General features: G+C 38.6%; 1 protein-coding gene across 1 annotated transcript; it reads left to right on the forward strand.

Moving 5' to 3' along the window:
- Positions 1-70: 70 nt before the first annotated feature.
- Positions 71-2,671, forward strand: LOC128234491 (hornerin-like). Its single transcript, XM_052948748.1, has one exon. It carries the CDS (start codon positions 71-73, stop codon positions 2,669-2,671), a length of 2,601 nt encoding a protein of 866 aa, XP_052804708.1.
- Positions 2,672-12,703: the final 10,032 nt, after the last annotated feature.

Consider the following 12,703-nt stretch of genomic DNA (forward strand, 5'->3'; position numbering starts at 1 on the left):
CGAGCGAGCAGGACAGAAGTATTCAAGGCAAATGTTTGACGAGCGAACATGACAGAAGTCTTCAGGACAAATGTTTGACGAGCGAGCAGGACAGAAATCTACAAGACAAATGTTTGACGAGCGAGCAGGACAGAAGTCTTCAGAGCAAATGTTTGACGAGCGAGCAGGACAGAAGTTTTCATGGCAAATGTTGGACGAGCGAGCAGGCCAGAAGTCTTCAGAGCAAATGTTTGACGAGCGAGCAGGACAGAAGTCTTTAAAGAAAATGTTTGACGAACGAGCAGGGTCGAAGTCTTCAGGGCAAATGTTTGACGAGCCTGTAGGACAAAAGTATTCAAGGCAAATGTTTGACGAGCGAGCAGGACAGAAGTCTTCAGAGCAAATGTTTGACGAGCGAGCAGGACAGAAGTCTTCAGGACAAATGTTTGACGAGCGAGCAGGACAGAAATCTTCAGAGCAATTGTTTGAAGAGCGAGCAGGACAGAAGTCTTCAGAGCAAATATTTGACGATCGCGCAGGACAGAAGTCTTCAGGACAAATGTTTGACGAGCGAGCAGGACAGAAGTCTTCAGGGCAAATGTTTGATGAGCGAGCAGGGTCAAAGTCTTCAGAGCAAATGTTTGAAGAGCGAGCAGGACAGAAGTCTTCAGAGCAAATGTTTGACGATCGCGCAGGACAGAAGTCTTCAGGGCAAATGTTTGACGAGCGAGCAGGACAGAAGTCTTCAGGGCAAATGTTTGATGAGCGAGCAGGGTCGAAGTCTTTAGAGCAAATGTTTGACGAGCGAGCAGGACAGAAGTCTTCAGGACAAATGTTTGACGAGCGAGCAGGACAGAAATCTTCAGAGCAATTGTTTGAAGAGCGAGCAGGACAGAAGTCTTCAGAGCAAATGTTTGACGAGCGAGCAGGACAGAAGTCTTCATGGCAAATGTTGGACGAGCTAGCAGGACAGAAGTCTTCAGAGCAAATGTTTGACGAGGGAGCAGGTCAGAAGTCTTCAGCGCAAATGTTTGACGAGCGAGCAGGACAGAAGTCTTCATGGCAAATGTTGGACAAGCGAGCAGGACAGAAGTCTTCAGAGCAAATGTTTGACGATCGAGTAGAACAGAAGTCTTCAGAGCAAATGTTGGACGATCGCGCAGGACAGAAGTCTTCAGAGCAAATGTTTGACGAGCGAGCAGGACAGAAGTCTTCAGGACAAATGTTTGACGAGCGAGCAGGACAGAAATCTTCAGAGCAATTGTTTGAAGAGCGAGCAGGACAGAAGTCTTCAGAGCAAATATTTGACGATCGCGCAGGACAGAAGTCTTCAGGACAAATGTTTGACGAGCGAGCAGGACAGAAGTCTTCAGGGCAAATGTTTGATGAGCGAGCAGGGTCAAAGTCTTCAGAGCAAATGTTTGAAGAGCGAGCAGGACAGAAGTCTTCAGAGCAAATGTTTGACGATCGCGCAGGACAGAAGTCTTCAGGGCAAATGTTTGACGAGCGAGCAGGACAGAAGTCTTCAGGGCAAATGTTTGATGAGCGAGCAGGGTCAAAGTCTTTAGAGCAAATGTTTGATGAGCGAGCAGGACAGAAGTCTTCAGAGCAAATGTTTGACGAGCGAGCAGGACAGAAGTCTTCAGGGCAAATGTTTGATGAGCGAGCAGGGTCAAAGTCTTCAGAGCAAATGTTTGAAGAGCGAGCAGGACAGAAGTCTTCAGAGCAAATGTTTGACGATCGCGCAGGACAGAAGTCTTCAGGGCAAATGTTTGACGAGCGAGCAGGACAGAAGTCTTCAGGGCAAATGTTTGATGAGCGAGCAGGGTCAAAGTCTTTAGAGCAAATGTTTGATGAGCGAGCAGGACAGAAGTCTTCAGAGCAAATGTTTGACGAGCGAGCAGGACAGAAGTCTTCAGAGCAAATGTTTGACGAGCGAGCAGGACAGAAGTCTTCATGGCAAATGTTGGACGAGCTAGCAGGACAGAAGTCTTCAGAGCAAATGTTTGACGAGGGAGCAGGTCAGAAGTCTTCAGCGCAAATGTTTGACGAGCGAGCAGGACAGAAGTCTTCATGGCAAATGTTGGACGAGCGAGCAGGACAGAAGTCTTCAGAGCAAATGTTTGACGATCGAGTAGGACAGAAGTCTTCAGAGCAAATGTTGGACGATCGCGCAGGACAGAAGTCTTCAGAGCAAATGTTGGACGAGCGAGCAGGACAGAAGTCTTCAGGGCAAATGTTTGACGAGCGAGCCGGACAGAAGTCTTCAGAGCAAATATTTGACAAGCGAGCAGGGTCAAAGTCTTCAGAGCAAATGTTGGACGAGCGAGCAGGACAGAAGTCTTCAGAGCAAATGTTGGACGAGCGAGCAAGACAGACGTCTTTAGAGCAAATGTTCGACGAGGAGCAGGACAGAAGTCTTCAGGGCAAATGTTTGACGAGCGAGAAAGATAGAAGTCTTCAGGGCAAATCTTTGACGAGCGAGCAGGACAGAAGTCTTCAGGGCAAATGTTTGACAAGCGAGCAGGTTAGAAGTCTTCAGGGCAAATGTTTGACGAGCGAGCAGGACAGAAGTCTTCAGGGCAAATGTTTGACGAGCGAGCAGGACAGAAGTCTTCAGGGCAAATGTTTGACGAGCGAGCATCTTCTGTTGTATGGTATCAGAATAAAGACTCTCTCATCAGTTGCATAGTTGATTTAAAACACTCTCTCCTGTTGTATAGTATCACATTAAAGAACTCTCTCATCTTGTATAGTATAAGAACATGAAAACTTAAAGTTTATATGAGCTTGCCATAATGGTTAAACCTTCGTTAGATTTTTAACTAATATATTATATATTGTTTTTAAGTATTTTGAAAAGACAGGAAATCCCTTGCGTAATATACAAACAATGCATTGTTTTACAAACAAAGCATGAGTCGTGGAATTTAGCTATACTTAAGTTACTTTTAAATATTTTTTTATGAAATACTGCTTCAAACTGTCAGCCAAAATAAGAAATAAAGACAACAACCATATTTATTTTAAAGCTGAATTAAGGTGTTTGTTCAATTTGGTACAAGCCAAAACCGCTCAATAGCGGGCCATTTGTCATCACTGTATGTTTTATTTAATTTTAAGCGATAAAAACGATGTTTTCATATCAACAATGACGTCAGCGCTTTGAAATTCAAAGTAATTAATTACAATAGAGTTCATATGGAACCCATAACTAATAAGTCTCGCAATCCAGATTCTGTTCAATAACACTCTTGTACAGATCTACAATGACATTATTGTTGAAGTATTGTTGAAGTATTGTTGAAGTATTGTTGAAGTATTGTTGAAGTATTGTTGAGAGGGTTCTTTACCGGATAGAAATCAACAGGTGTTTGGTTTTGTTTGTATGAAACATCTAGTCTCTGTGTCGCGAATACAAACATAACACAAACCTTAACAGGCTGTTCAATACTCACGAGAAACAATGTACATAATGTATCTAAATGCGAACTTGGTCTGGGAAAACACAGGTAATTTCGATATGTAACAACTATGTTAAAAGGTCAAGTGCAATAATCTTAAAAAACGTTTAGCTAATGTCTAAAAGATCTTTAACGTATTTGGACATGTGTACCGGACATGCTTATTTCCACGTTTAAGCATTTCCCCAACAGTCCGGGAATCATCACCTGAATCTTTCGAAGTTTTTGCGCATTGACCAATTCAATATTAACTGGACATGTCTACCATGTAAAATCTGGTAAGTATATAAATAGCATCGGTATATTTATATGGACTCATCATGTAACTTTCACATGCTAAATATACACACTACATGCCTTCTAGAAGAACGGACATTACAAGGAAGCGGAAACTGCTGCGAAATAATGTAGAAAGAGAGCCCGACGTATCAACATCGTTGATGTAATTGATAGATTAAACATTTGAACGAAGTTCCGCTGAAAATGACAGCGAGTTGCTAAAACGATCAATGACAGTTTAGAGTGTCAGACGATTTAATGACTTGCAGGGTGTTCGAAAAAACATTCCGCACTTTTTTAACCTAGGGTACTATTATTTACTATTTTAAAACGGGAATCCAGCTGAGACAGCGACATGATTGCTGCATTTGTTCTTTTAAACAAGTAAAATGTATTATCGGCATTATACTAGCTCGCATTGATAATTCTGGGCTTGTTTTGAGGAAATACTATATTTTCCAATTTGTGACCATCTGGTGTCTAGTCCATTTAAAAAAATATTTTGCTTTGAATTGAGTCATTAAGTCTTTAAAGACAAAAACGTTTTTTAAGTCGCGTTGCTCACTCTTAAAATTGTAAAGATTAAGACAACTTTTCTGACTTTCATGGCTTGATGTCACCATTCTCAACAACAAAAATGTACTGATGGAAGGTTTAAATAATGCGCAATCCATGGACATCATAGTGACATCGGGTTTGATCCCATGTGAGCCACTTTTAAAATGCGGTTAGATGTTATCAAGGGTACTGTTATGTCAATGTCTGAGCATAATCTGACCAATCTTAGGCTTGACCTTATGTTTGATTACATGTGACCCAGTTTTAAATTTGTCCTAGAGTAAATCAAGGTGAAGCATTCTGATTAAGTTTGATGAATAGTGGACCAAATATTATGCCTCTTGTGGGTTCCAAAGTGATTCTCATATTTGACCTTGTGACCTAGTTTTTGACCAAATGTGACCATTTTTTTTACAAGCGATTGAGACTTGATCAATGGCGACAAGTTTACCATTATACCATGTATAAACATTATCGACCCGATCACATCGTCGGATAACCTCAATACATTACTTCCTAGTGTACCGCGGGTGATTGGCTAGAAAAATCTCACAATTATATATAGTTAATGCTCTAGTTTTATTGGTTCGCAAGACCAATACCTAGACCACTCGCCTGCGGAGACGATTGACAGTACAGGATTATTTCATTGTGGCATGCGATTTCATTGGATAAAGAGTTGTCTCCTCTGCATATTCATGTAAACGAGATTTTGTCAGTCAATTTTTCCATGGTGTAACGAAAGAAAGTACCGTGAATGCCGACGATGAACCAATCCCTACAAAGATATCGTTTCGACGATATGGTTACAAACAAAATATCTAAGACATGACCTAGTCACCATTTTTATGACATGTGACCCAGTTTTAAATGTGTCCAAGATTGCATCAAGGGTAACTATCTGATTAAGTTTGATGAATAGTGGACCAAATATAATGCCTCTAGTTTAATGGTCCAATGATTTTTCTATTATTTGACCTTGTGACCTTGTTTTTTTACCTCATGTGACCCAGTTTTACAAGCGGTCGGGATTTGATCATGGGGAACATTCTGACCAAGTTTTAACATAATCTGACCAAACCCTAGAAAGATGGTTTCGGAAAGAACAAAGTGTGACTAACGGACGGAAAGACGGACGGACAAAAACTAATATCCCCCTCCCGAATTCTTCGATTCTGAGGGGGTTATTTAATGGATATTTGGAAAAATGCACTGATTTTTCCTCGAAATTGAGCGCACCTGCGCCATAAAAGCCTCGATTCTCCATTATGTCATCAATACTTGATACACAAGCTTTAAATTCCATAATCTTCCTAAAATCTATCGTTCACAACATCTCATGAATTAATTTCCAATTGTTTCATGCAACTATTCAAAATCATATTTTGATGGAATTGAACATGCAAGTTAGTGTTCGAAATTATATTTTGTGCAGTGGATTGGTTTTATTCAAATTCGTCGCATATTTTATTTTGGTAAATCAGCAGACGGCCGTTATTGATTTCAACCATGGCTTTATATTATTTTATCTTAAGAGTATGATGTTCTTGGTTGAAATAAATAGAGACGAGCTGTAATTTCGTGCACTAAGTCGGTTAATGTTTGTTAATATGCATTTTTCATATTAAAGCGATCACCCGTCTGCGCCGTAACTCATTAATACAATGAGTACATATTTATTTACAAAATATTCAGATTTATGTTAATCAAGTATTGACTAATATGTTTGCAAAAAACTGGCAAATTTATGTACAGCATGAAATCTGTAACCGCTTTTTATAGTTATTACCTCCCTTTAATATATCATATAATTGTAGCGTCATTGTGGTGTTTTAATAACTGTTATACTAGCCACAATAATGCGCGTATAGGGAACTTTTATTAACATTTGGATATCCATTTTGTCCCCTAAACGTAGATTCGCCAAAACAAAAATCGTCAAAGACTCTGAAGCGGCTGTTTATACGGACTACTGTTATACATGCAAAAATAATTGAGTGGTTAAATTATAAATTAAACATATAAATAATATCGATGTTATTATATCAAATGCACCAGCACATCTTTGCATTCAAATGACAGATAATGTATCTTTAACGGCATCGGGTCGGTAACTTTTTAGTCTTCAAAGTGAAAGAATAAACAAAACATACTTTTACTACAATCAAACTTAAAAATGTTTTTTTCTAGAATCTAAGAATAAGTATGATGCAAGTCAAGAAATATATGAAATACAGACAAAAGTTCAATATCTAGTTGTACGGACATGTTATATGACAGAAGTTCTGTTTTTGTTATTTTCATTGCAAAATTCTACAGTCATGGTCGATTGTATACACACTTATTCCAAAGATAATCAGTATTATTTGTTTTATGGTATTTTGTTTATCTTTCCTCCCTGGTATGTAGGTTTTAATACCCGTATATGAACCTAACGCTAAATATAATCAAGTTGGTGTGGCCTTATTGAATAAACCATTCGCTGCGATGTATAAAGGGGTTGAGCGCTACTGTACACGCCACCTGTGTCACACTGTCAACAACACATTTATGAACTTACTTTTTCTCGTTTTTCTTGCCACCGCTGTCTCGTTTAGTTTCCTTCCGGTCTTCCTCTGTGATGATTTCCAGCGATTCATTGCCGGATGTCCGGTTAGACGACTCCACCAGCGTGAACAGACGCTCGTTAAGCCGGTTGACGCTGTCACGCCGGATAAGGACGTCATACGAGGGCGGATCGTCCACGAAAGATACCTCTCGCGGCGTGTAATGGATAGGGTCCGCGTGGTCTATTTCCGGTACGTCGTCGTCAGGGCTGCCACAGGAAGTGTTAGGCGGTGGCGGTGGCGGGGAGGCACCTATTGGAGGCGGCGGCGGAGACGCGATCGTGGTCTTCATGGCTGTTGTCGGCTGTTAATTCTTTGATCGAAAATTTCCCAGATTTTATCAGACACGACCCTTCTGTAAATGTGAAAATGATAAAAACGGGAAGTTATTGGCATGTACCTTCATATCGTGTTTTAGGTGCCTGATGGTGATGTGTTGTAGCTTTAAAATAGTGTGCACATGCTCCCATAGATATAGTCTTACATTCAACACACGAAAACAGCGTTGAAATCCTTTACTTAGGTATTTTCTATTCAATTACAGTGTCCTAGTCTGTATACTTGTGTACACTGTGACAGAACAGTCCCTTTTACCCGAGTGTTGTGTACGTTACTGTCTCCTCGTCAGTTCCATAGTTTAGAATATAAAAGAATATTTAATCGCACCAGACATTGAGTTGCATGGTAAAAACAATGGGAAAATAACAAAACATATGATAGGTTAAAACATAATAACAAAGGAAGAAAATTATAATAATAAAAACCACTAAATAATTGAATTTTTGTTATATTTAAATATTATTTTCGTTTCCGCACGGCAAAGGCATTATGACCTTAAGTGATATAAGTAAAACTTACCAAATAGTCAAAAAAGTAATTCCACGAATTCGAATTTAATTATTGTAACTTCAGCTACGGATTTTGAGATCATTTAGATATTCCTCGTAAACAGGTAGCTTCGCGTCTAGTTCCACGAACAACACTGATAACTTCAAAATAATCCCTACATTTACATGTTATACAATTTAAATTTATGATAAACATAGAAACTTCAGATATAGTGGACATAAGTGTGACAAACATTCAATTCAATTGAGATTCGGGGACAAACACATGTTGACCATGTTGACCATGTTGACCACACATTGTCGAACACACTCAAGTGATTATGCTTTACGGGTTTTAGGGTTTTACGGATATGATGATAGTGTGGCCATATTTTAGTTCAATTCAAAGTCATGACTTTGTATATAACGTTATTGCAATCATATATTTTGGAGAAAACACAACAGTTTGTGATTAAGAATAGAAAATCATCCGCAAGAACTGCTGTGCCGTGATACCACGTAAACAAGAGATGGACGAGATCCGCCAACCTATGATTGCATTGACACCCTCAACATAACTTTTCTTGCTTTTTTCGAATGTTATTTTTTACATATGTTATTCAAGTGTTATGATATTTCATTGTATTTCCTTTAAAACATTTCTAATTACAAGACTAAAAAGAAGAGAACAAACTACGATAGGACATCGCATATAGTTCATATATGTATACAATCATTCTTGGCACATTTCTTAACATACATCTTATTAGAACCTTGTAAATAAAAATATATTTCAAAACTATACACAGATATTGTCATAATAAGTAACATATTGTTAACAAAGGCAATGAGGAAACCAACATAACTCTGTTAAATTATCAATCATTCAATTACGTATAACAAGTGCTTCATTCATATATTTACAAATATTCATAATTCAGCTCTGATCAGACGAAGTCAGTAGTAATTTATCAAACGTATATAAAGATGGATTTACATCAAGTTGGGGAATTGTGTTCATCAATGAGAAATCGTAAGTAGGTTGTATCCCCGGAGGTCTTATTCTTCACAGTACGAAAACAAATGATACTTTTTCTGCCTCACTGTTGGTGTTAGAGGACTTGGCCTTTATTAATAGGAACAGACAATGCATATCCTCTCTAGCATACATGTGCGATAGGGAATTGTAATGCACCAGTCAACTGTAACCACGCCCCCCCCCCATGTCCGGGGAATAGCGGGGACTTTGACTTTCGGTCCAGCCAATCCCGGGTAAAATCCCCGGGGACAAACAGATGGTAAAATCCCCGCCAAACGCCCCCGCACCCATGGGACCTTAGGTTTGGCCTATTCCCCGCTATATTTTTGCGAACACAAAACTACCGCATTCACCCGGCACTGCGAGGCCACCTGGAAGGTAAAAACACGGCCCATTTCCCCGGCTATCCCCGGTATACCCCCGGACCTGGGAGGGAGGGGGGGGGGCATGGTTATAAGGACAATATTGACAATGAACGAAAAAATAGAATCTGTATCGAGTTTCAGGCTTAAACTAAGAAAACCGCTGAACAAAAAAAATCACGCGAGTCAACTGTCACAATGCGGGCACTCGGCGTCTACCTTAACGTTAACCATCCTTAAATGCCGACTTAAAGGGTTGAAGTGGGCGACTTATACGCCATCTTGTACGGCCGATGTACTACAGCGACCACCTGATACACCCCCGTGACTGAGCAGATGTTGGTTTCTTAACTGGTTCGGGATTTTCATAACAATTTTCATGCTCCTATCACATTGTTTATTTGCAAACAGGTCAAGGTCATAGTCACCAGTTTCACTTATTATTCAACAAGTAAAGTATTTAATATACTCCGTATGTTTGAAAAATACAAAATGATGATATCATTAAAATTCAAAACGTTAGCTTACACAAAATATGACAATATATTGCGGTATGCAAAATAAAGATCATTATTGATTTAAAGAACGGACGATTTACATATATTTGTAAAAATGTACAAGTAAATTTGGTGTTTGCACATATGTTCGACGTAAAGAGTATTTTGTTGATTTGGTACAGTCGTCTATTTTCCATAGTTCACTGTTCCTCTGCACATGCGCAATGTAACTTGACAGCTAAGGGGGTTGTCTGCAGGCAGTTGAAAGGTACGTCATGAACCTAGTCTAAAATACGTAATAGGACTTGTTATTCGGGATTCTTCCCATCCCTAACGTCTAAACGGGTTTGTGCAAAAAACGGGGGTGTTTGAAAAATATTGAAATTGTATCAAGTGAAGTATTTTATGGTTGAAATTGATCATAAAGGTTTATATTCATATTTTACCATGTACGTGAAAAGTTATTTTGCACAAAACAAGCATTTAATGCATTAAAACACATTATTTACCTTTCCAATAAAACGAAAGTTTATGACACAGACAACAATTATGCCAAGCGGAACAACTCGACCCAATCGTAATATTTCGGCCACCTCCGACAAGCTTCGAGATAGACCTCGTTAATACAATCGTAACAACTCGGCCATGGCCGAAATGTTCCGATTGTTTTAAAATTGTGCCCTGAAGCCTTGCAGGTGCCCTTCATGTATATATCGTTATGTTTTGACAGAATGAAATGAAGAAAACCCGTCAACCACATAATTATTCGTTGGATATTTCTTTTTTGTGTACGGAACTAATATAAAATAACCTAATCTTGTAACATTTCTTGTTTTTATGATATTGTATAGACGCAATATGCTTTAACCTGGAATCCCGATCGGAATAACTATACCCACTTTTCGTACAAAACAATTTGTACGTGAAGGATTTGCCATATCAAAAATCGTAAAAAAATCCGTCAACGTACAATTATTTGGACTAGTCATGAACCCAAAATTAAAATAGACGTGTAATCAGACAGCTATCGAATCGTATTGGCAATTATTCAGTACACATTTGAAATATTTATTTCACAATATTCAAATTAAGCATTTTCGTTAGAACTTTTACTTGTTTTATCATTGTCTTTCTAATGTACAACCAAACAGACAAACAGTGCCGAAATGTACATTTTTGTTGAAATCCATTCTCATGCGAAAAGAGAACAGAATAGTGTTCTTTAAAAGATCATTAAGAATGATAAAAATAGCGATGTCATCCAAGTTACATTACTGTGCAAACGTACCGAGGTAATTATGATAATCCAAATATATTCAATTATTTTGTTGATTTTTAAATTAACTTACAAATTTATGTTTTAACCTCAGTACACTTGATAACAACTATCCAAGAATAAAGAGAAGAAAAAACTATCTAAAATGTGTTTTAAATATAGAATTTATTTAGCTGAAATCCATATACAAAACTGTATTCTCAATCATTGTTGCAGAGATGCATTATCCTTGTCAGGGGAGATCACTGCGTAGGAGAATGACAGTAAATACGTTCGAGTTCGATGTGGCATTGTATGGAAAATCTCGGCTTGCGGACTCTCGCTCCATTTTCTGTAGATCGCCAAAATGGACTCTAATAAATGCATAGACATTAAAATGGCGTGTAACCCATTCATCTTAAAGATGACGATTTTTCTTTACTAGTGACCAACGTCCAAAGATTAATTTATGAACATAAATTTATGAAAAATTGCCATCTGATTTTTTGTCAGCAGTCTTATATCACAGGTTTCAAGATATTTACGCAAAAATTGGCTCATTCATAGACAAAAAATAAGACAGTTGTCAAAACGGTAAATCTTTGAGGGTGCAGCTTTAAAAGTAAAAACACTCTTTAAAATATCACTATAACAAAAAAGTTAGTACGTGAAAAAGGACTGAGATGTTTCTTAAATTTGGATCCAGGTATGATGTCGAGTTGTATATTTTTGTATTCAGGATATAAATCGTCCATGTTCAATGTCGAACCTATTTACGGACGCTGTCATTCTTTACTCGGTGAACGCGCGGGGAGTACCAATATACCATTTGGTTGTCCGGTTAGCGCAGTGGTTACCGCACTCGATTCTCACCTAGGCGATCCGGGTTGGATCTCCGGCTTAGGCGCGTGTGAGTTTGGTATGTGGTCACCAAGCCGGACAAGTGGGTTTTCTCCGGTTTCCCCCACAACACAAGACCACACTCTCGCGCTACATCGTGCCAGTGAGAGTGATTAATATAATTAATATAATGTTGTAATAACTTGTTTCACAATCGTTGTAAAATAAATATGTTTAAACTAATATACCATTAACACCAAACCGACAGTCGCAAAGCCATCCCCTTATTGGAAACATACCAGCAAAGCTACATGTTGACCTAACGAGCTGTTTTGTACATTACCTCTCTCGTTGATTGTATTTTAACACAGCCATTTGACAAACGGCTTGTCCCTGAATTTTCCATGGCGGATATGAGTTTATTCATACTCGCATTTGGACAAGGCCCATTCGACGAGTGCTCAGGGACCGTATTCAAAAAGCATCTTAGTACCAATTTTCAACTTAGTGAAAAAATGTTGTTTTTTCTAATTTCAATTTTAAGAAAACGAGCAATGTTTGTACACCAAAAATGTGAAAATAAGGAAGAAAATAGTCTAAACAACATATGGATATGAATAAATCTGATGAAAAGTAGCGGGTAATTAAAATACTCGATGTCAAAAGTTACGAAATTCTCACTAAGTAGAAAATATTCACTAAGATGCTTATTGAATACCGCCCCAGATAAGATTGTTAGTCATTGTGAGTGAGTGGATCATACTGCACAGACAGAATGTAACACTGGTTAGAGCTAACCTGGTTCTTTTACGTGCACCAGTGTATATCACTGTCACACGGAACCCCTATTTTACGTCCCTTTCGGAAGACGATTTTTTTATAGTGGGCTGGCGGGTATTCAAACCTGCGACCCCTGGATTGACAGTCAAGTATGCTTCCTCTAGACCACGGATCAACCACTGACCACGGATCCGCCACACAGAAATATACATTGTAT

This window comes from Mya arenaria, chromosome 5, assembly GCF_026914265.1.
Source record: "Mya arenaria isolate MELC-2E11 chromosome 5, ASM2691426v1".
NCBI lineage: Eukaryota > Metazoa > Mollusca > Bivalvia > Myida > Myidae > Mya > Mya arenaria.